The sequence below is a fragment of the Anopheles cruzii genome, chromosome 3, assembly GCF_943734635.1.
Source record: "Anopheles cruzii chromosome 3, idAnoCruzAS_RS32_06, whole genome shotgun sequence".
NCBI lineage: Eukaryota > Metazoa > Arthropoda > Insecta > Diptera > Culicidae > Anopheles > Anopheles cruzii.
This window is the reverse complement of record NC_069145.1, coordinates 11726607-11749175: the sequence shown is the minus strand read 5'-3', so window position 1 is coordinate 11749175 and position 22569 is coordinate 11726607. Positions and strand designations below refer to the sequence as shown.

The 22569-nt window shown below is 51.5% G+C and overlaps 3 protein-coding genes across 5 annotated transcripts; 2 read left to right on the top strand and 1 right to left on the bottom strand.

Moving 5' to 3' along the window:
- Nucleotides 1-503: 503 nt before the first annotated feature.
- On the top strand, nucleotides 504-3703 carry LOC128272700 (phosphoenolpyruvate carboxykinase [GTP]). The gene is made up of 3 exons (XM_053010563.1): nucleotides 504-775; nucleotides 1492-2095; nucleotides 2163-3703. The coding sequence occupies exons 1-3, from the start codon at nucleotides 747-749 to the stop codon at nucleotides 3477-3479; spliced, it is 1950 nt and encodes a 649-aa protein (XP_052866523.1). The 5' UTR covers nucleotides 504-746; the 3' UTR covers nucleotides 3480-3703.
- Nucleotides 3704-5186: 1483 nt separating this feature from the next.
- LOC128274144 (uncharacterized) lies at nucleotides 5187-7244 on the top strand. The gene has a single exon (XM_053012250.1). The coding sequence runs from the start codon at nucleotides 5187-5189 to the stop codon at nucleotides 7242-7244; it is 2058 nt and encodes a 685-aa protein (XP_052868210.1).
- A 1407-nt stretch (nucleotides 7245-8651) lies between these two features.
- LOC128275773 (band 7 protein AGAP004871-like) lies at nucleotides 8652-21730 on the bottom strand. 3 transcript variants are annotated; one of them, XM_053014389.1, is made up of 4 exons: nucleotides 21545-21730; nucleotides 20636-20707; nucleotides 9561-10077; nucleotides 8652-9489 (listed from the first exon to the last, which is right to left on the bottom strand). In XM_053014389.1, exons 1-4 carry the CDS (start codon nucleotides 21630-21632, stop codon nucleotides 9093-9095), a joined length of 1074 nt encoding a protein of 357 aa, XP_052870349.1. In that variant the 5' UTR covers nucleotides 21633-21730; the 3' UTR covers nucleotides 8652-9092. The 3 variants fall into 3 exon arrangements, with proteins under 3 accessions (XP_052870349.1, XP_052870350.1, XP_052870351.1); XM_053014390.1 differs by lacking the exons at nucleotides 20636-20707; nucleotides 21545-21730 and adding an exon at nucleotides 19254-19441; XM_053014391.1 differs by lacking the exons at nucleotides 20636-20707; nucleotides 21545-21730 and adding an exon at nucleotides 12136-12256.
- Between the last annotated feature and the right edge of the window lie 839 nt (nucleotides 21731-22569).

Sequence of the window (22569 nt, the reverse complement as noted above, 5' to 3'; positions counted from 1 at the left end):
GATAACCCGTGGCTGGAGCCGAAGCCGAAGAAGCAGGTTCAAGACCAACCAATTCGCGGGTTACTGTCGCGGCACGACCCCAACGTGACGTCACTCATCATAACAACGCCACGCGTGCGTGTGTTGGGGCCGCGAGATATGGCGTTGGGGTGTGTTGCGATCGGCTCCATGCTCGGTCGGTGAGCGAGCGAGATACAAACACAACACACCGCCGCCATTAAACCTCTCGCTTACTCTAATGAGTGTGGCACAAGTGGCAACCTTATCGGCGTAACGGGCTATCGGCAACGGGTCCAGGGGGTTTCTATTTTCGCCCGTATGTGTCTCGCTCTCATCCACGGCATCCCGATCGTGTCGTCTCGCTGACCTGCCGCCTGCCCTATCTGTCGGCCGGCGCGCGCCCCGCCGGCCCCGAGCTTGCTCGGCGCGCCACCCCTACCCAGACCATCGAGTGCGAATATAAGAAGGCCCGGTTCCGAAGGTAACAGCATCAGTTCACCAGAACCAATCCAATTCGGAAGATGAAAACAAGCTAGTTTTCGTGTCCTTCAAGCTTCAAGACTTTGAGTCAAACTTCCAAAATAAAAAAAAGGCACCAAACTCGCGCTTCTCAAAGCAAGAGCCTACTTAGCCACCCTGCAACCTAAAGTCAGTGTAAGAAGTGAAGTGAAAAAAGCCAACTCCGTTGTGCCTTTAACGTTTACACCTTTAACTGAGTTTCCGAAGCAAAACCAAACCACCCCAAAATGCCTCAAGTCATCGAACAATACACGCCGTAAGTATCTCGCCAAAGCGCACTCCGTACACTGCACTGGCCCTCACGTGGCCATTTTCGGTAGGGCTCGTAATCGGGCTTTGCCAACCTGGTTTTGGGTTTTGGGCTTGGTGACGCACCGTTCCGACCGAGTCGGAAACAGGGTGCCCGGGAACTTGTGAAAGCCTACGTCACACGGGGTGTGTACCGATAAGGCTACTAGGTCGCAATCGATCTTATCGCTCCGGGCTGGTCGAGGGCTGGCCTGGCTGACGATGGGCCCTTGGGCAACCTTTGCACTTTGACAGTGCAGCGTGCTGAGACCCAGCCGAGGGTTTAGCTTGGCCGTGTGAAAATACCATCGGCATCCTCAGCATGCGTCAGAGTGAGACGTTGCTTTCAGAGGCTGGGCAATACTGATAACTGTACAGCTTGGCAATAACAAGGGCAGGTTGTATAAAAGAGGCGTACAGAGGCGCACTCTCAGTCAGTTACTGTAAAACAATCGTGCCACAATCGAGCCCCTTTTCTAAAGCCTAGAGCCAATCAGTCTTCTAGCCTTGCTCTAGTCGATCCGCAACGATCTTGTCTCAAATGAAAATAGAGAGTGCCAGTGCAGTGTTCTGCTGGAAACATCACCCGAGTACCGTGCCGAACATACATAGTCTAACGTTGCTTTATCTTCCTGCCCGTTCGTGATCCGCTTCCGCAATGGTCAAACTATTCGCTCTGCTTAGGCTCCCGACCACTCTGGGATGCAGCCCGAAGCTGAAGACTCTTCCGAAGAACCTGTACAACCATCTCCGTGGGTTCCCGGTTGTCAATGGTGAAGTGACCCAGCTGTCCGACAAGGTGCGCCGATTCGTGGAGGAGTCGGCCGCCATGTGCCAGCCGGAACGTATCCACATCGTGGATGGTAGTGAGAGCGAATCCAACACGCTGCTCAAGACGCTGCACAGCCAGGGTACGATCAAGCCGCTGCCCAAGTACGACAACTGCTGGCTGGCGCAAACCAACCCGGCCGATGTGGCCCGCGTCGAGTCGAAGACGTTCATCTGCACCGAACGCCAGGAGCAGGCCATCCCGACTCCGGCGGAAGGTGTCAACGGAACGCTCGGCAACTGGATCGCTCCGGTGGACTACGATCGCGCGGTAATGAGCCGCTTCCCGGGTTGCATGAAGGGCCGCACCATGTTCGTGGTGCCGTTCTCGATGGGCCCAATCTCGTCGCCGCTGTCCAAGATCGGCATCGAAGTGACGGACTCGGCGTACGTCGTCAGCTCGATGCGCATTATGACCCGCATGGGCTCGGAGGTGCTGGACAAACTGTCCGACAACTCGGTAAGTCACTGGTTGCTCACGGCTAACCCGACCACGAAACTCATGATCCGTTTTCCTCTTCCCTCAGGATTTCATCAAGTGTCTGCACTCGGTCGGTACACCAGCCAACGGAAAGATCGCGGTGCCGTCGTGGCCGTGCGATCCCGAGCGCACCATCATCCTGCACAAGCCCGCCAACAACGAGATCGTATCGTACGGCTCGGGCTACGGTGGTAACTCGCTGCTCGGCAAGAAGTGCTTCGCCCTGCGCATCGGCAGCACCATCGCCCGGCGGGAAGGATGGCTCGCAGAGCACATGCTGATCCTCGGCATCACCGACCCGAACGGAGTGAAGAAGTACATCGCCGCGGCGTTCCCGTCCGCGTGCGGCAAAACGAATCTCGCAATGATGAACCCGACCCTGCCCGGCTACAAGATCGAGTGCGTCGGGGATGACATCGCCTGGATGAAGTTCGATTCCAAGGGCCAGCTACGGGCCATCAATCCGGAGAACGGGTTCTTCGGTGTAGCGCCCGGCACCTCGACGGAGACGAATCCCAACGCCATGGAGACGATCTACAAGGACACGATCTTCACGAACGTCGCGTCTACCTCGGACGGTGGCGTGTACTGGGAGGGCATGGAGAAGGAGGTGTCGCGTGACGTCGAGATCACCGACTGGCTGGGCAACCCGTGGAAGCTGGGCGAGTCCAAGACTCCGGCCGCTCACCCGAACTCTCGCTTCTGCGCGCCCGCCAGCCAGTGCCCGATCATCGACCCGGCGTGGGAAGACTCGGAGGGTGTTCCGATTTCGGCCATCCTCTTCGGTGGCCGTCGGCCGCAGGGCGTTCCGCTGGTGTACGAGGCCAACTCGTGGTCGCACGGTGTGTTCGTCGGTTCGGCCATGCGCAGCGAAAGTACGGCCGCGGCCGAGTACAAAGGCAAGGCCATCATGAACGATCCGTTCGCGATGCGCCCGTTCTTCGGTTACAACTTTGGCGACTACCTTCACCACTGGCTGAGCATGGAGCAGCGCGCCAACGCTGCCGGTGGCCAGGCCCCGAAGGTCTTCCACGTTAACTGGTTCCGCAAGGATGCGAACGGCAAGTTCCTGTGGCCCGGCTTCGGCGAAAATAGCCGCGTGCTGGAGTGGATCCTGCATCGCATCGATGACGTCGACTGCTACCAAGACACACCGATCGGTCGCCTGCCGACCGAGGGCGCCCTCAACCTGAAGGGACTGGGCCCGGTGAACGAGCGGGAGCTGTTCTCGATCCCGAAGGATTTCTGGCTACGGGAGGTGGCAGAGATCAAGCAGTACTTCGACAACCAGCTGCCGAAGGACCTGCCGAAGGAGATCGCCAGCGAGCTGGAGCAGCTGAAGAGTCGCATCGAGAAGATGTAAGAAGTGATCACAACCCAGACGTAACCAAGCAACCACTAGAGCTTAAGTCAACCGCTGAGATTAGATCGTTCCGGGAAACCGGAACAACCCCGGTTTATTGACCGGGGCTGTCCCCCGTCCAGGGAACAACACGAACGGAGAGTTGGGAGCCACCGGAAGCACACGGCAGTGAGCTTGAGTTGGATGATGTAGATACGTTGTATTAAACCTTTTAAGAATCGCTATGATTTAGCCTTTTACCTTCCTACAGTAAGTATTGTGATAGTTGTGGTAGACAAAACAAACAAAGAAACCAACAAACTCAAGCGGAGACGCTTTCTCGAAAGCCAATCGACCGCCAATCTGCTAATAATGGAGCACAACAATTGTAAGCAATGTGGGAGCAATAAAAAAGATGATAATTTATGAAATGCTTGTGTGTTATTATTTGCTCGGCCAAGTGGGAGAAGTTGCTGCTGTTTACAGTGCGTTTACGAGGTCATTGTCGTTTCCAGCATCAGCATGGTAATATGCGCCGAAGGTTTCCAGTTGTTGGCCCTTGACGCCGTTAGTTTCTGGGTATAAAAGTAAAGTTGGACGACATGCTTCTTTACCGTCAGTCAGTGGAAATTGCGACTTTTCTAGTAATTTCGGATGAACTTTGGCCAATTCCGAAATTCACAGCTTGCAACATTTGCAGAGATAAGCTTCGTAACCTTGAGCGAACCTCATGTGAACAGTTGGCCAGTCTCTTAATCAGTCGGTTCGATCAGGATGTAGACACAGAGTAAAAAAATGAACCATCATAATTACAATTTTGTGCTTTCATCATTTTCATTTCTTCCAAGCTATTCACATTATTTGTTTTGAAAATACCAATTGAACGAAGGTTTCAACAAATTCACAAGCAAATATAATTTTGCATTAACATGGCAAGGAAAGTTTGTTGGTATTCTTTATAGTAAAAAATTGCGTTAGTTTATAACCTTATTCTCTCGCTTTAGGGTAGCTTTAAACAACTTTAATTGTGTTATTCGTGAGTCCTATTTTACTTAAAAGAAATTGCACCAAATAGGGATAGACCGAAGGACTTTGCTTCTTAGTAGAGTAGATTGCGCCGTATGCATAGAGTCCATGAACATATAAAAAATAAATATATTAAGAATATTTTCGTAGCTTAATAAGGGAAAGTTATTATTAATTCACATAAACAATGATCGTGTAATCGCTGTTTTGTTGTATCTTATCCATGGTTTACATATATTAGAAAGTTTATTTAGTATTTAGTTTTCTGCATTATTCAATTTATTTTTTTCAACACTGAACAATGTAAGTTTTGCGATCTCGACAGTTTTTTCCATATTGTTTCAAAAATTCAACTTTCTCCGTTTAAGGCAACAGATATAGTACTCCCTTCTCACAGCTAGATGGCGCGCACATCGTTCGTGAATCCAACTCGGGGCTACCAACATGACGGTGTGGAAAAGAGCGGTTAAAAACAACATCGAAGCATTCGAATAAACGTCTTTTCCCGCATGGACGTGAAAGGATCTCGTCCTGCGTTAAAAGGACCTTAATCGTTAATGGCCTAAGACCAAAGTGTTTCCAATGTACTGCTAAGCGATCGAGTGCAGTGAAGCGTTCGAGTGTAAAAAAACAAACATTCGTTTTTCAGCGTAACGGCCACTTGGTCAAGGTCGACCGATCTGCGTAAACACCTGGCTTGCGATGCCTTTAGCTGTGGAGGGCAACTATTGTGAACCCGAATCTGCCGCAGCAATGACGGAGACACCGGGCAAGAAGCGTAAGCGGAATGCCGAAACGAATCCGTTCCTAAACTTTGCCGACCAAACGTTCAGCATTTCGTCGTCGACACCGATCCGGAACCGCCAGATCGACGGGAGCGCGTTCGAGAACCCGTCGTTCCGGGGATGCAACAAGGAAAATTACAACATATTTTCCGACTCGTGCATGGAAGTCAAATCGATTGCCGATTTGGCCGCATCCTCGGCTGTCAACCGACCGGCGTCGGTCAGCGTCGGCACTGAAGCGAACCCGTTCGAGGTGATCCGGAAGCCACCGAAGAAGAAAAAGAAACACCACGACGGGGCCGGGCTGGAAGAGAGTTGTTTCGAGAATCCGTGCCTTAATTTGGCCGCAGCCGACAAGAAACCACTGAATCCGTTCGAGGTGCTGCGCGATGGAGAAGAGTGTAAACGCAAGGAGGCCGAGGACATGAGTCGTTGCTTCGTGAACAGTGCCCTCAGCATCCGTGATCGGCCGGAGACCGGTGAACGGTTGAATCCGTTCGAGATAGTGCGGGCCAGGCAGGCTGAAGCGAAGGAAACCGCCGGACCACCGGCACAGGAGTTGGCGGGAATCGAGAATCCGGCACTCGAGCTTCCTACGTACGCGATCGCAGTTCCGTTCACACCGTCGTTGAAGCATCGTATCAACTTCCACGAGCTGCCACCGGGTGCTCTGACACCGTGCCAGCTGCTGGCGAACATGGTGGTGTGTAGTCCCATTCCGAGCCGCCAGTCGGCAACGGATGTGCCGGAGGAACGGGACACTCCGAGACGGAATGCAACGGTCACGCTGGCGAAACGGCGTTCACTGTCGGTCATCAACGAGGAGTCGGACATTGGCGAAAAGCTGGACTGCTACCAGCTGGAACTTGAGAACAGCATGAACGAGGCGAGGGTTCGGAAGGAGCTTGCGAGCGAGGCAACACCTGGTGCGTACAGCGGAGCCGCACATCTACGGCGTTCGGTTCGTCGCAGTCTTATGGACGTAAAGCACATAAGCAACCTATCGCAGAAGCTGCGTGAGCTGGCGGACTGTGACGAGGGCGATGTGACGAACTTGGAACCGGACACGGAGGACGAGGACAAGGAGAACAAACAACCGGCGGAAGAAAAAGAAACGCTCAAGAAGGCCGTTGAAGAGGAACAAGTTCCGACGACGGCGGTCGTTCCGGAAGAGAAGACTGAACAAGAAACGGACCAAACTGACGCTGCCACCAGTGCATTGGAGAGGCAGGAGGCAAACCAAATCACTTTCACCATCACCAAAGAAACGATCGTGCGGGAGGAGATCCGTATCGACGTCTCGAATCCGGACGTGCAGTTCGAGGAGGTGGACGACTTCGAAGACGAAGAGCAGGACGTGGAACTGCTGAACAATCCGGCCCCGTTCCAGCGGGCCTACCGCAAGAAGGAACCAGCGCCGGTCTGCGACGAGTTCAAGTGTCCGACAAACATCCCAGATGGCCGAGAAGGTGGCGCCGGAAAATCGCACAAGGTGCGCGACGTAATCCGTCGTAGTTTTCGCCGGTTGATCCCACGGCACCAGTCGGTGGCGATACCCCCGGAAGGCCACGAGAAAGCGAAGGAAACGGAAGCCAAACAATCTGGAGCCGAAGGGGCTCACGGACACGGATTGATTTCAAGCATCCGCCACAGTCTCCGTCGCCGTCACCCGAAGGCGCCATCATCGGCGGAGTCTGAAGGCGACCGAAAGCCGTCGGAAGCGGAAGCAGCCGTCGACTCTGCGCTGGAGATGTCCATCATTGCCGAGCAGCCACGGACCGTGTTTCGCCAACCGTCGCTGGAGCAGTACACCCCGATTGCGGCGGCCCCGTCCGGAGGGGCCACACTGCGGAGCAGCTTCCGCCGTTCGACCAAAGACATCGGCAAGCAGATGATGAAGTCGGTCTTCCGCAAACAGACCGCTTCTGGCGATCTGGCGACGGAGAATGGCCAACGCGTTGGACCGTTGGTCTGAGAGCTGGCGTACGCTTGCCGGACGGTCATTTTATTTTAGGTTACTAAATAACGTTTTTAAAGTTGATATCTACCAAATCAGTACCATTTCACACTCAAACGGCGGTCGCGATAAGAGTTTATGATTATTATGCTTGCCGAAGATAACGGACCATTATCTTATTTTACCCTTAATTTATACTTTCTTTTTAACACATTCCTAATTTGTGTCGCGATTATTTATTATTTAATTCGTTCGGATTATTTTTAATTTTATTGCACTTTGTGTGGCGTTTTTTTTAGTAAGTTAAGTGACCCTCTGGAGGAGCGCACGAGGTAGCGGTGCTATTGCACCGTATTATGATTGTGTATTGCATTTTTATTCTCTTTATTCGGTTACACCAGTGTTTGCTTTTATTATGGAACGATGTTACTTAATCTACAAATAAATTGATAACAGTTATTTGCTGAGTTTCGACTACGTACGGAAAGTTTGCGGAATCTGATGAACGTTGCTTGTAACTGTGAGCCAGGGATACGCAACCATCTCGATGTAGTGATTGGCATGGGTCATTTGTGTCTGTTTTGTGGGGCGTTGAAGATTTGTGTTGAGCGAAAGGTAAGATGCAACATCCACTACTGCGTAAGCCTCCAGAACCATGGAACGTCATTTGGAGCAATCAAAATTTTGAAAGAAGCTTCTTCAACATACGAGGGCCAATTCCATCAATTCAACGATTTGATCAAGTTGTTTCGAACTGTACTTGAGCGAATGGCAACGGATGACTGTAGGATCGTGATCAGAGCAGATAAAACACCTTTCGGTGAGTAGGTAAGACGCTTCAATGTTCCAACAGTCAACGATGTGGTTATTGTAATTCTTGGAATGATGGAGTTCGATAGGCGGGACATCGTAATCGATCGATGACCCTGTTCGACGAAGTACGAACACATCGTTTATAACTCGATATAATGGCTGAATATGTAAGTAAATGTAACATAGAACAGCACGAATGGTTGAAAATATGTTTCCAAAATGGATGGAAATTGTGTTCCGGAGCTCTGGTGTTCCGGAGGCAGTGACGTTGAAGCGTTTGACAATTTATTTACCGTTTGTTTCGCGTAGAAAATTGAGTTCCGAAGCAGCAGGCAACCCGTTTCGCTTACGTCGAGCGTTAGAAATGCGCCAGAAGTGCACACTTGAATCCGCAAAGTTGAGAACCGATTCCGGTAAGCCGATTTCAGTTCGATTTACCTGCATCCGCACGTGGTGCTGATTTGCTTTTGATGGCTCCGAATCCTTTCCGAATTTTGTGCACGTTTCGTGAACGAAGTGGAAATGGAATAATCCTTCGAACGGTATTAGGACCTTACCGAACACCCGACAGGACCCTTTCGGGCATTGTTTGTGTGTATGCGTGTGTGTAGTACGAATACGATTTTATTTACAATCTCTGCGACACGATAACAAGTAAAAGGCCGTACAAAATAGAATAAAGAGACAAACTGAAAAGTTATCTGTAAACTCCAACAAACTGCTTCGTGATGACCTCTGGGAGTACCGCACGGCCCGGGGCACGGGGATTAGTTCGATGTCGTTAGGCTTAGGTTCGCTGGTTGCCGGGTGGCCACGGGTCTAGAGATCTAGAATGAACCGCGCCAGTCGGTTGGTTGGCGAGCAGAGGGCCGAGTCTTCCGCCGAGGACAGCGAGTACGACGAGATGGATCCGAGGGCTCCACCCTCCCGTTTGCGATCGGCGGCGGCGGCCGCGGCGGCAGCGGCCGTTTGGAGGCGTGTGCGCGGTGGCGCGTGGTGCCGTCGGTGCTGATGGTGGTGGCGTCGTTGTAAATGCACTTGCGGGAGTTGCTGCTACTCGGATGGTGGTGGCTGGCCCGGATCGCCCGGTGGTGACGAGATGCTGGTCGTCGTGGACGGAACGACGGGTGGCGGCCCTGGCCGCGGAACGGCCCCGGCGGTGCGGGCCACTCCCAGCGACGAGGTGAAGTTCATCAGTGGGCCGATCAGTTCGATCGGCAGCGGGAACACGATCGTGGAGTTCTTCTCACCGGCGATACTGCTCAGCGTCTGAAGGTAGCGCAACTGCAGCGCGGCCGGGCTCTCGCACATGATGTCGGACGCTTCCTTGAGGGCGCGCGAGGACTTCATCTCACCCTCGGCAGCGATCACCTTCGCCCGTGCTTCGCGGGCCGCCTCCGCCTCGGCCGCCATCGAACGTTGCAGTGAGTCCGGCAGCGACACGTCCTTGCTGTTGGGAGGGAAAAAGGACTCATGTCATTCGGTATCCCATCCCTCGCATTTGCCCTTGGGGTGACTTACATTTCAACACGCTCCACCTGGACACCCCACGGATCGGTGGCTTCATCCAATGTAACCTGCATCGAGTGCGAGATGGCTTCCCGTTCGGTCAGCAGCTCCGAAAGGTTACGCGTTCCGAGCACATTCCGCAGCGTGGTCGCCGCCAGCAGGCGGGTCGAGTGGCTGTAGTTGGCCACCTGCACGACGGCATTCAGTGGATCCCGGATCCGGTAGTAGACGACCGCATCGACGGACACGGTCACGGAATCGCGGGTCAGCACCTCCTGCGGTGGCACGTCGAACGACACCGTGCGCAGATCGACCTTGCAGTAGTTGTCGATGCAGGGCAGCACGAAGAACACGCCGGGGCCACGGGCGCCCCCGGATCGTAGCCTACCGAGCCGAAAGATGACGGCCCGCTCGTACTCCTGTACGACCTTGAAGCACAGGAACAGCGATATCGGAAGGGTCACCACCATCAGCACGATCGAGCACACGGTGGCCAGTACCTCCACGCATCCTATGGAATCGGCCTCGGCTGAAGGACGGAAAAGGAGGGACAAAGTTAACACATTGGTAAGGCCCAGAAAGTGCAGCCGAAAGAAGAAACACTTTAATTTGCAATTTTGAATCATTTTTTCCGAAAGGACACTCGACGATGATGGAAATGGAGAGGCCCTCAGGTGAAGGCCCCCTATCGTGCTGCTGATTCTTGATGGTTGCCTGCAATTGGAACGAAGTCTTTGGTCCTTGACGGTGCTGGATTACTGTTCAGGTAGCAGCAAATGTCGAAAAGGGCCACAACTTCGCGCAACGCTACGCGAAAGATAAAGGGTCCGTTCCCACCTCACTTGCCATTAGGCCGACGGGTGCTATCAAAGCGGCGTAGTTTTGTTTTAAAATCTCGTGCGGAGCGCATTAGCAAAGGACACCGCCTGATGGCTAAAGGACAAAACGCGCTCCCGTGCCGTGTGCCATTCATTGTCGTGTGGTCGTGGGGCGTGTTACAAATGATGATGGCTTTGTGGCGTCGGTGGTTAACGGTGTCGTTGTGGAAATCTCTACGTTTGAAGGCACGCGACGGAGCGCAACCTGAAGGATGATGCTCCAGGTGATGGAACATTGGTGCCATTTTGTTTCACCACAACGGCACCGACCCATATCTCCGGTGATCCGCCATGATGCCACCATTTATCTAGTTGTCTAACGAGCTTATTGCATGTTCTCGTTTGCTTAACAAATTTTTAATTTTCGTCATAAACACTATGAGCCGACGCCTTAACAAGACTGTAACGAAAATCAATCACCGTTCCGCTCGAAAGGCCATAACCATTTACACGCTGTCCAATTAAAATCCCACAACACACTTCAGCTAATCGGCCAACCAACAAACAATCTCTCAGGCACGCTCCGCTGCTCTGCTGCCACTTAACTTGCAGTGGAGTGGCTGCGTCGGATATTTTCCAAACCACCTTCACTCATCGATCAGCGTGCGTGAGGAAAAATCGAGGAAAAATTATGATTTTCTTGCCCCGGCAGGCAAGCGAACACACTTAACGATCGCGGTTAGGGAATCCGTGTGATCCACCCACGATCCCGACCCGATCCGACAGACGGAAGGAAGGACAGTTCGGTGACGGTAAATGCCGGTGCCGATCGGCCCGGCGCGAACCAATTAGCGGAGATCGAGCCGGAGCGCCGCTCGTTGGAGTGCTCCCGATGGAAATTGTTTGTTTACGGCTTCGGCTCTTGGCAGCGCTCAAGGGCCGGGTGGGGCGGCCACTGTGACCTTCGCTCTTCTGGAGCGGAGCAAGAGCACGCACGTAAAAACACTCCCGGGCTCCCGCAGGAGGCCCGTTGTACGCCTTTGCAAACTACGGGCCGAAAATACTTCACGACGACCAGGCACGCACGCAAGCCGGCCCGACGGACGTCGGATGTTATTCCACGGTGAATAATGCGAATGTTGGACGGATTCGGCTTCCAGCGGGCCACTCGGTTACGGTTAACGCGCTGCTTTTATAAATTAACTGGTTTATGGCCCACACACTTGAAATCCCCTTTTGCGTGCTGTTCATTTTCAAACCCCCATTTAATAGGCGGCCACTTCGGCGGCTGGCGGGCGCAACATAATTAATGCCATCATTTTTCAATCGCTCAGGAACCGGGGCACAACCACACACAGCCACACACACAGAAACAGATTGTAATTCGTTTACTTGCTTATGCCACAGTGCGACCTCATGTGTACTTTCGTTTTCATCGTGACCTCTGCACACAAACTCAGCTCAACGTTCACTTATTGGCGATCATTTTGGGAAGGATTTCAGGAAGTGAAAACGGCAGCTGTGGCACCGTCGACGAACGACCGAAGACTGACCACCGCCCGATATCTTGGCCGGTGTCGGGAGCTCCGTGCTGGGACCACAGCAAAAACCGCCGATCGTCACGCACACCGCGCTACTCGAAGCCCGTTTGGCGAAGTGAACGACGTGCCGAGGACGACACCAGGTCAGGTATGCTACCGGTGGCGACGGCGCTGGCCATTAATTTCGATCATAAACCGCACCTTGGCGGGGCGAGAATTGATACGTACGGACGTCAACATAACACTCGCAGCCACCGGACTCGGTGCTCAGGCAATCGGTGTCCATCGCGAACGTAGCGCGGCCAGTGGCTATGGGCCGGGCACGAAGCACTCCATTCGTCACGGGTTCGTGCGTGCGTCGTTTGTCGCCCTCGCCGTCGCCGAGCCGGCGACGAGCATAATTTATTATTGCGAATTTCACTCCGACACACGCCACACGCCAACAACAATCAACGAACGCGATCGCGACCACGGAGCACGTGCGGCGAGTAACACTCTTCTCACTGGTCTCACAGGATATCTCACACTGCCGGGTCGGGGGTCAACCGGGCGACCGCTCCAAAAGACAGACCGAGTAAATGTCCGCGCCCCGCACGGGAGTGCCGCGAGAAGCGTGTAGTTCGCCCACGGCGCAGCAGCCGAAGTAAGTCGAATTAATTTCACGGAACCATCCTCCTAAACCATGTCCGAGCTTCGGACACGCAGACGCCACCGAATGGGCGTGTGTGTAAAATAAAAATGCACTAGTGTCCGTGGTGGGCAAATAAATACGGAAAGCCGCACGGGCCGAGTGCTCCGACCTCCGATGGGGCCGGCCAGGCGGATGGGCCTGCCAGCCAAACATTCGTTACATGACATGACCGTGAGCGTAAATCGAGCCAGAACCGGTAAGTCCATGGCAGTCTTTGGCAGTCGTTTTGACTTGGCCAGCGTCGGTCGGTCCGCCCAGCCGACGACGACAACCACACTGCGATGATGTTAGGAATGTTCCGACGATCGAACATCGGACAACCTTTCGCGGCACCGCAGTTATTTATGCGATGTTTTCCACGGCTTATGTTACGGTCGCCGTCACCGTTCTTGTTTTATCTTTTCGTTTATGTTCCAATTTTGGGTAATGCAGATAGTTTAAAGGCAAATTTGCGGATTGCACGCTGGAGAGTTCGATTGGTGAAAGATTTGTACTAACATTATAAATTTAAAGTATTATTTAAAGGCTAATTTTGTGAAGAAATTTAACTCTTCAAAATGTCTACAAAATATGTTAAGTTTTGTAAATTTATTATTTATTAAATTAATTGGTCATTAAAATATTGCTTCTTTCTTCCGTTTCCACATTAACTCCCGGGTGCCCAGTTTGATGGTCATTTTCCGGTTTATCGAAAGCATTTAAAGGTGCTCATATTATTTATTATCCGAGTAAACATAATGCTCCATGAGCACTTCGAATTAAGGATTGCGCATAGGATCTGTGTAACCGCGGCATAAACACACCACTAATCAGTGTTAATGGCACCGTTAGTGTCCCGGGGGGTTATGACGTAACAAATTACCCTTTCGGTGCCTTTCCAAAAATCGATTAGCGGACCCCGTATTGTAAATCAAAACCGATCAGTTAATTCATAGACCCCCCATAAACGATCGTTATTATCTAATGTTAACGTTGTCTATTGAATGCGTTGATTACATTCGTACGTGTGTTTTCTTACAACGATTCGCGTTGATACACACGGGGTGTTCGATACGGGATCTGAATGGCAACGGCCTTATCACCGTGGGCGAACAATGCAGCAAGATGCATTATCATACGATTTGGCACCGTTATGAGACGCTACTGCGCGGTTCCTAATCTTATCGCCAAAACTGTACGTGTCGTAAGGCGTGCTGTTGCTTCAGCTCAAAACCGTGCCGCAACACGTTCGAGCCACACAAAATTGGGGACAAATTTTGAAAAACACGGAAGCTACACCTCCGGAGTACATTTATCTCCGCGGGCGATATGTTTATCGTCGCCTTCCTTCGAATGCCTGCGGGCGATTAGCGGTCGGTTGCGGCATAAATAACCTGCCCCGTGCGTGATCATTCTCTTGATCGTTGTTTGCATTTGCTATGCTTCGGCGCAACAATCCATTTCCCGCCGCGAACCGAAGCCCGTGCACGCAACAGACATTCTTAAGCCATGTCACTGCATTAGCGACACTTTTCAACACGTTTTTCCTTTTTTCGCTGAGGCTGCCCCGGGGCTTTTCCGAGTACACGACCGCAGAAGCGCCTCGCCCACGGTTTCGGTGGGGGTTCGGCCCATTAATTTTCTATTTTGCTTCGCAGCAAACCGCTAAACCACAACAACGGGACATGTTTTGTTAATGAACCGCCCGGAAGGACCGGACCGGGTGGGTGGTAGGGCGACCGCAACCAAATCGTGCGTGATGTCGTATCGAATTTCCACCCATTTTCGCCTTCATCGTGGGCGAGGGGTGAACACATTAAATAAGGGGCCCTTAAAATAAGATCAAACAGCGCGCACGTTATCCTTAAAATAAATCACTGGTGCCGTTTTTGGGAGAGGCCAATTTATGTTGTCGATAAGGGGCGAGATCGAGAACGAAGAGAAGTGTCTTAATTGATTGTAAACACGCTCGCTTTGGGGTCCTTTAAACGGGCCACGGGCGGCTGTGGAAAGAGGCCACTCCCGGGCGGGGCTTAACAAAACGTGCCTTTTCTTCCTGGCCACCGGGCCGGGCCGGTGGTCAAGCTGAACTCGGCTGGCAAAGAACAGCCCGGTTGACCGGCCACCACAATCGCCGTCGTGCTTTATGCTCTTGAATCAAGATTACATCTGTTCATTTTGCGTCAACTCCGGTCCGGGTGACGCCGTCCGGTTGCGATTTCCTACGCCACCGCCGTCGCCGGAGAAAAAGTTACGAAAAATTCGGATCACGATAAAACCGAGACGAAAATCTTTCCACGGTCTGATGAACCTCGGACGCGCCCCTTCGGCACGGGACAGATGGTACCGGAAAGATTGCGCTTTGATGACGGCCACCGAACCCGAGCCCGCTGGCTGGCGTCAGCGAAGTTGGAACTCCACCTCGGTTGACCGCGCGGCAAAGGGAAGCAATATTTTTCCACTCTACTTACGACCGCCTTTAAGGATCAAAATGGCGGTCTTTTCAGACCAAACGCGAAGCATCACGTGGCCCCACATCGTTTCAGTTCTTTTCACATTTTTGCCACAAACTCTGCACTTAACCCCGAGGTGCAGTGACACTAACGAATCGATGTGACTAATGTCACTAATGTGTCAAAATGTGGTGGCCAGCATCCTTCGGCATCCGCGTCCGTGGCGTGGTTCACGGGGGAGGCCGGTGTGAAAACTGCAGCACGCCCGGTTCGGTTCTGTTGACGGTATTTATATTTATGGTGGTCCTAATGGGGCGCGATTTGTACGCAAACACGCCAGTCAACGCCAGCGACCGATCAGTCGCCTGCCGGTGCCAGCATCATTCGAAGGTTGAAGGTTCGGTTCCGGGCACACTGCCCGGAGTCCGGGAAAGCAAACACGCTATGGGGGGTGGTTAATTAAATTGAAGGAACCGAGAAGTAAGGAACCGTCGAGTCGAGCTTCCTGTCAGCTGGACGAAGACGGGCCCAAGGTTAGTTAGTAGATTGATCGGAACCGGAGACGGGCACCGTATTTGAGGGTTGCGCTTCAGTTGCAATCTGTAGCCGGGGATCTCAGGAGGGGCTTGTGACACTCGAATCGAAGCGTTGATGCCCAAGACTGTGGCGCCCAGATTGAGCGAGATAAGGGGAATTAGTTTTCCGGTCCGTGGGGACCTCAACACCGGAAGCATTCAGAGGGCGACCCCGAAGGAGTTTCTTATCTGGTTTACGCGCCTGGCGATAAGGCTAAGGATTTATTAGTTGTTTTGTTGTAGCGGGGTCTCGTTCGGGTTTGTGCTACCTTTCGGCAGGTTTTTTTCTTTCATTTAGAAAGAACGCAAAATAATATTTATTTTTCCATCTCGACTATTTAGTTCATTTTAACTGCTTTTCGCGTCACCGATGTTTTTACTCACGCTGGACTTTTCCCGTAAACAGGCGAACCGTTTTCGAAATTGTTTAGCTAACCGGGACCGAGTGACCGCCAAATCAACACGCCAATTGTGCCGGATAAACAATCGCATTCCGATTGCTCCGCGCGAAGCAAATTTAAATCGTGTTCCGTGCAGGAAGAGGTAAATTTACGACATCCCGACCCCGATCCGTGCCGGTGACCGTGGCTGCGTTTAAAGACAATAAATAAGTCAATCGTTCCATGGACCTCAGGCAACCCTCACACGGTGTTTGTGATTTTCCTCACATAAATCATGTGATGGGTGCGCGTAAATTGGGCATCGATTTCGGTGGCCAATTTTCCATTCCGTGCGCTTGGCGCGTGCAGATTTTATAAACAACGTTGCCGATGCTGCTAGTTTTCGTTCCGACCGGCCGAGTCGGTACTAGTTGCTACGAAAGGATTTTCGGCGGTATTAACCGAACGTGACATGAAGCATAATTTTCAACCGGGACGGGGCCACTGCCAGAGCTGCCCGAGGCGCAAACAATTTATGAGACGGAACACCTCTCTGGGTTCAGCACAGATGTAAATCATCATCACCAGCGTTGGCAGCATCGAACGGGCGTTGAGGTCCACAGTCCATTTGGGCACGTTTCGCTTTGGCAGATTGAAAGGGGCTCAAGCGAAATGACCCGGCAAATGGGGTGCGAGTGATGTGCGAAGACGATCCTGCGAAGCACATTCGTCCGGCCACCGTTTGATGTCGGTGGTCACGTTCGAACCCCCCCGGCGGGGCAAAATGTCTTCATCAGCCGGTGGGTAAACCGTGAGGAACCTCTTTTCCCTACGGCGAGACAGACCGCTTGTTTAAAATGTAACCCTTTCGACTGTTTCCCGCACGCCTCGGAGGTCTTCGAAGGCATTTCTATTCTTCGAACACGAGAGCGCACGAGATGCTCAACAAGTGGCCAACGCCACGCGGCCGGCCGGCCGGTCATTAATGAAATGATAAATGAGCCGTGCTTGACTTTCCCGGCCGGCGACTGATGAGACGGACGTGTAATCGGCCCCGTTTTCCCGATGATGGACGTCGGCTGCCCAGCGACAGCGATACGGCTGCTTCTTTGTCAACATGACCGATGTCAGGATTCACGCTTTAAAAAACACATCCTTGATGATTGATCAAACGATTGTTTGTCCGCTAGGTGGTAATTAGAATCTCATTAAATTGTGGCTCATGAGTGGCCGCACTATTCATGAATCATATTTATTATGCTCTCGTTAACGGCACCGTTCAACGTTCCAACGAATGCTGATTTATGAAATGGTTTCCTTCTCCTTCTATTATATTAATGCTCCTTCTCTATGTCCTATTCATGGCACGAGAATGGACGGCCGAGAAAGAGAACCGACCGAACTTATGATCATTATGCTCCGCTCCGCAGAGGGAGGTCCATTTGAATCTTATTTGAAAGTGTTATCATTTTATTTCTTGGCTGAATAGTAATTTTTCCCATTTCTCTCTCTCGCGCGCTATTTCTCTGCCACTCGCTCTCTTTCCCACCGATTTACCGTTCCGCGGCTGACGGCATTCCATACGCAGCACATTTACTAAATTAGTTTTCAGCAAAGCGCATTAGCGGCGGATGTCCTCCGAGTTCACGTCCCCGCACGACAATACTTTTGCTTTTGCCGGAACGAAGTGCTTCGCGAAACGAAACAGCAATTCGCAAGGGGCGAGAAAAAATGGCGCTCACGGGGCACCGGGAAGGTCCTTACAATATGGTGCCGGAATCCAATGGTTGCAGTAAGCGGATTCGCCGTGGAACGGATCAGCTTCGGCCAGCCCTCGGCAGTAGATTCAGCCTCAGCGTTCCGCATCTGCCCCGTGTCGTTGAGTGAACCGTTACGTCGCGGATGCCAAAAGTCCCTGTTTTGGCATCATTTTTGTTGGCCCAGCAGTTTGCCCACGGGTTGGATTGGACCCGTGATTGCGGGCGGGTGACTTGAACGGGCGCGCGGTTTTTTTTGCCCCTCCCATATGCGATGGGTGTAATCATCGCATGGCGGAAATATGCAAATGGAATCCAACCCCTCGAACCGGGCAATGATTAATGCCCGAGGGGTGGTTGGCTCCATTAAAGCTGAACTCACGCTTTTTTGCGGGCAGCGCAACGGATGAAGATGAAAAGCAGTGAGTGTGTGTGGATTGACATGCTGCAAACTGCACAGTGTCTCTTTCAAAACGGGGAATTCCCTCGGCCAGTGCAAAGCCACCGGTGATGCAATAGTGTCCGGTAAGGTAAACAATTTGCTAACTCATTTGCTCCGGCGTCAATCACGTGGCGTCGCCCATGACTGATCGGTATGCTATTTGAATGAGCTGTGGCGGGAAGTACCAATCACACCCCGAGCTGCCCACGGACGGCTTGTACGGTTGACCTCGGTATCGAAGTATAGTTTATGGCTCATAGACTAATTGATTAATTTAGTGGCTCTAATTTCTGCCTTTAGTCATCAGCAGAGCAGGCTTTATAACTTTAAATACATAAACAAACTCTCGCCCTGATGAAAAACATGATCCTCCAGTGACTTACACTGATGATTCACCACCAGCTCACCATTAGCTCCATTGGACGTTATTACAAGGATTAAACAAACGTCCTTACGGTACAGGCGCAATCAAAATATTACCCACACGACGCACGGTTTAGAGTTGTGTCGTGCTACAGTTCAAACAAGACGATCAACACGCTTACGATCATTTAGCAGCGGGCATGTGATTCGGATCAGAGATCAGAGCGGATCCCAACGTCAATCAGACATATGAATGTATTCAGAAGCCCCCTTTCGATGATGAATGATCTCGAATTGACTGGCCGTTCTGTTATGGGGGAGGGTGCACTAAACGCCCAAAACGAACGCGTTTGTTTATTGCGCAGTGACGCATACTGATGGTTGCGTTGCGAACGTCGCCAATTTTGTTGTACAAATACAAGATTACGTTGCTGCACCAGAGTACTTATTTCCGGCCCCGCAAGGAGTGTCTGGAATTGCTTCCCCTCGTTAGTCGGTGATATCACGACCGTACATGAGATTGTGGCTTATCAGGCTCGCTGCGTTCATTTCCATCGTATTCGTCACATGACACGGCACTGTCGATATGCACAGAACCTTGCGACACTGATTGGTGGTCTACTCTGAGGGCTAAGTGTTTCGATAGTTTTGTATCTTCCACGTCGATCACGCAAAGTAAACCACATAAACGCTTAGTGATACTCACGGCCCGAGCGCTGCCTTTCATCGATGATTATGGGGCGCGTTGATGACGAATTGGGTGTATCCAGTCCACCGGCCATTACGTCGGACTTGGAACGTAGCGTAAAATGGGGGGAAAAAAGTAAGCAAAAACCCACGAACGACCGGTGATCGTAAACAGACGCGTACGGTGCGCGATCCGGTTCGACGGAACCCTCAGCGACTACTGACACTCAAGCGCCGCGGCCATCTAATCTGAGTCTTTACGCGACGCCAAACAAACCGGTTCTCCGGAACGGACGCAACGGACGCAGACCACAGTACCGACCACCTTATCTGGTGTGGGCGCATCCTAACACTACCGCCGAGCGGCCATCATAGTACTCGTGAGCCATTACTTGCGCCGTTGGGGTGGCTGGCGTTACATGCGTTACTACCGGCCGGCGTCTATTCATTATAATAATGAGGCCAAAATAATTAGTTTCCGTGCTTGAGGGAAACGATTGAACCGCTCCGAAAAATAGGTACAACGCCCTTCAGCGCTGAGTACCAACTGAGTGCATAAACAAGTTATGATACTTTATGAGATGAGTGTGTATAAAACAGATGTTGAATGGCTCATCACTTGGAAGAAGTGTAGGGAAAAATCAATATTCTAGGTCTAGGACCTTGTAGGATCATGTTTCGAAGGAACAACGAGTATGCTGGGCATATGCTGCACTCGCTAATGGCGTGTTGAGGAGACAGTAACGTTGAAAACGTAAGCCCTTCTAATGCGTGAATTATCTCTCTGCTGAAACTCTGCGGGACATCGCCCAAAGGGACACATGAAGAAGGAAGCTAAGCGATTTATGTTGACGTTCGCCCTCTTAATCCACCGATCCCCCGGTTTGGGAAAGATTAGGGCAATGTTAACCCACCAAAAATGAAACAAAAAAAGGCGCTTGATTGTGAGCGGATTGAGACCCTCACCACGAGCAACACAATGGCGCAATCTTGCAGCTATTTATAGATACTCGTTTTTTTTCTCACCCACAGCTGAACGGTTTGTTGCCGTTTCTTATCGTCGCATGACTCAAAGTAAATGACGACCAAGGGAGCTTTTGTTGTGCAAGACAGCGCTGTTTGCTGACCATTTGCTGACAAACATGAGCGATACAATTTTTACATCTTGTTATGAAAATGATAAGGCTGTTAAGTTGTAGTGGTAAACTGTGATACACGATGCACTTGGTTAGTGGGGAACCGACGGCTGCCGGTTTCCCGGCATAGCGCCGGGGGTTTTTCACGCGGAAGTTACGTTGAGCTTTAATCACATGCAACAGCCGTTTGGGTGTGACGGCCGACGAGTTCCACTTTAGGGTAATGATTTGATGATTTTTAGTCCCCGGGTACCGGTGCACTTACCGTAGTACTGGGGCCTCGGGCAGGGCTGCTTGGGGGTCGTCCCGGGAGTACTCTGCGGCGAGTGCAATGGGGCTGCAAACGTTTCATGTGCGGCATTATTGTTTGCGAAGTTAGAGGCAGCCTTCATTACTTGCTGTACAGTTAACAGGCGGTAAACTGTTGCTCACACGAAAGGTTCAAAGTACGTAGAAAGCCAAGCATAGACAGCGACATTAAAACGGTGGCGGATAAGTGTTTTAAACATAAACCTTTAATTATTTGTATTTATTTTATTCTGTTCCGGGTGATCTCCATATTTTCTAAGCCATTCGAAATAAAGTTGGTGAGTGACTTCCGAGAAGACAGAGAGACACAGAGGTGCCAATCATCGTTTAAACGATTAAAGCGTATCAACTTAGCGGCACCGAAGCAGAGCTAGAAATTAGGAGCGAATAGGCAACACGTAGGTGTGGAGCGGATGCGAAGCGTGTGAAGCGAGCGATTATTTATAAAATGAAACCACTAGAAGAAGAATGGACCCTAGCATAAACAAACGTGCACGGCTCAGTCCCGTCCCGTCCCGAATGCCGAATGGCTGCGTTAATCTGTGGCGCATGACGATCGTGGCGCTTTATGATCGCGTGCCGCGCCAGCATTGCGGGGATGCTATATGCTGATGAGCCAATTTTCGCCCTCCACACGGCCGCTTGTGATTAAATAAAGCTACTCTCGGTGATCGGGTTCCCGGTGGGTGGAAGTGCGTACAACACATGCTGACGGACGGAAGCGTGTGACCGAACAAAATGTGAACAGGTTGCATTGGTGATTGGTGAAGGCCCACGGTGTCGCACAAAAAAGGGCCGAAGCAACGTTGATCCAACCCACTCACATCGTTCGAAATGGGCTAGAAATTGCTCAAAATGTACGTACTTTTCACTTTCCATCGCATTTGCTCCTGGGGCGTCTGCTGGTTCGGGGCTACCAACTGTTGTGAATGTGCATGCTGCGGGTGGAACATGCTGGCAGGATTGTGTCGTCGACTTTCGAGGGGGTATTTTTAAAAATACGCATAAAACCGTACGTTGCAGCCCGAATCAAAGCCGTATCATATCCTCACAAAAACGGCGGATGGTTTCACACAACTTTTCACACACTTTACTTGCGCTCCTCGCGCTAGATAACGGCGACAGATGGTTGGGCCGATGGCAAGTTAAATAAATGCCGTTCCCGGTTCGATGCGGGAATTTTTCATCTCCGGCACTCGAGCTTCGGTCGGAAAAAGAGGTCCCCCCAAAAACAAACGATCAACTTCGCGTTCGCGTACGGTTAACGGTTTTCGAAAAGGACACGTTCGCCCGTTATCTACCACCGGCGGCTCCGTTGACAGGACTGTCTGATAGGACGCGGCGCCACGCACGAGAAGCACACGGCGCTTCGCATTGTCATCGGTTTGGCGCCTTCGTGCGTTTGTCTCGAGAATTTCGTGAAGACTCTCGAAGAAGCTCTCGAGAATCGACAGAGTCGGGCCGGTGCCCGATGCCGATGCCGCACAGTGCCGTTCATAAATTAGTCCCTTGGTTAAGGACATCATTTTCCACTGTTTCTTTTGATTATTTAGCTTAAGCTGTAGATAATTTCCAACCTACGGACAGTCTACTATGATCTTACATTGGTGTAAATTGTTGAACATAAATGCTATAATTTTTGGGATTTTGTATTAATCTTAACGCCATTTTTCTAGTGCTGTAGTTAAATGTTTCGAAAATTGCAAAACATGTAAAGAAGCAGATTGAATATAGTTTAAACACTTTGCAAGGAACAGCACTGTTGGCATGATGCTTCTCTCAATCGCCCGAGATGCGACCGAAGTTGGAGAGGCTTCGTGTTGGTCGTCGAATCCGGAGAGGAATCTCTTGCTGTTGCTCTCACTCTCTCGCTCTCACTCTTTCTCTCTC

Bases quoted from the DNA above. Each gene is read 5' to 3' on its own strand.
- LOC128272700 (XM_053010563.1), top strand. From the start codon at position 747: ATGCCTCAAGTCATCGAACAATACACGCC. The intron at 776-1,491 runs GTAAGTATCTCG...CGCTCTGCTTAG, and splicing joins GTCATCGAACAATACACGCC to GCTCCCGACCACTCTGGGAT. The intron at 2,096-2,162 runs GTAAGTCACTGG...CTCTTCCCTCAG, and splicing joins ACAAACTGTCCGACAACTCG to GATTTCATCAAGTGTCTGCA.
- LOC128274144 (XM_053012250.1), top strand. From the start codon at position 5,187: ATGCCTTTAGCTGTGGAGGGCAACTATTGTGAACCCGAATCTGCCGCA.
- LOC128275773 (XM_053014389.1), bottom strand. From the start codon at position 21,632: ATGTTCCACCCGCAGCATGCACATTCACAACAGTTGGTAGCCCCGAAC. The intron at 20,708-21,544 runs GTACGTACATTT...AAACGTTTGCAG, and splicing joins AATGCGATGGAAAGTGAAAA to CCCCATTGCACTCGCCGCAG. The intron at 9,490-9,560 runs GTAAGTCACCCC...CCCTCCCAACAG, and splicing joins CAGGTGGAGCGTGTTGAAAT to CAAGGACGTGTCGCTGCCGG.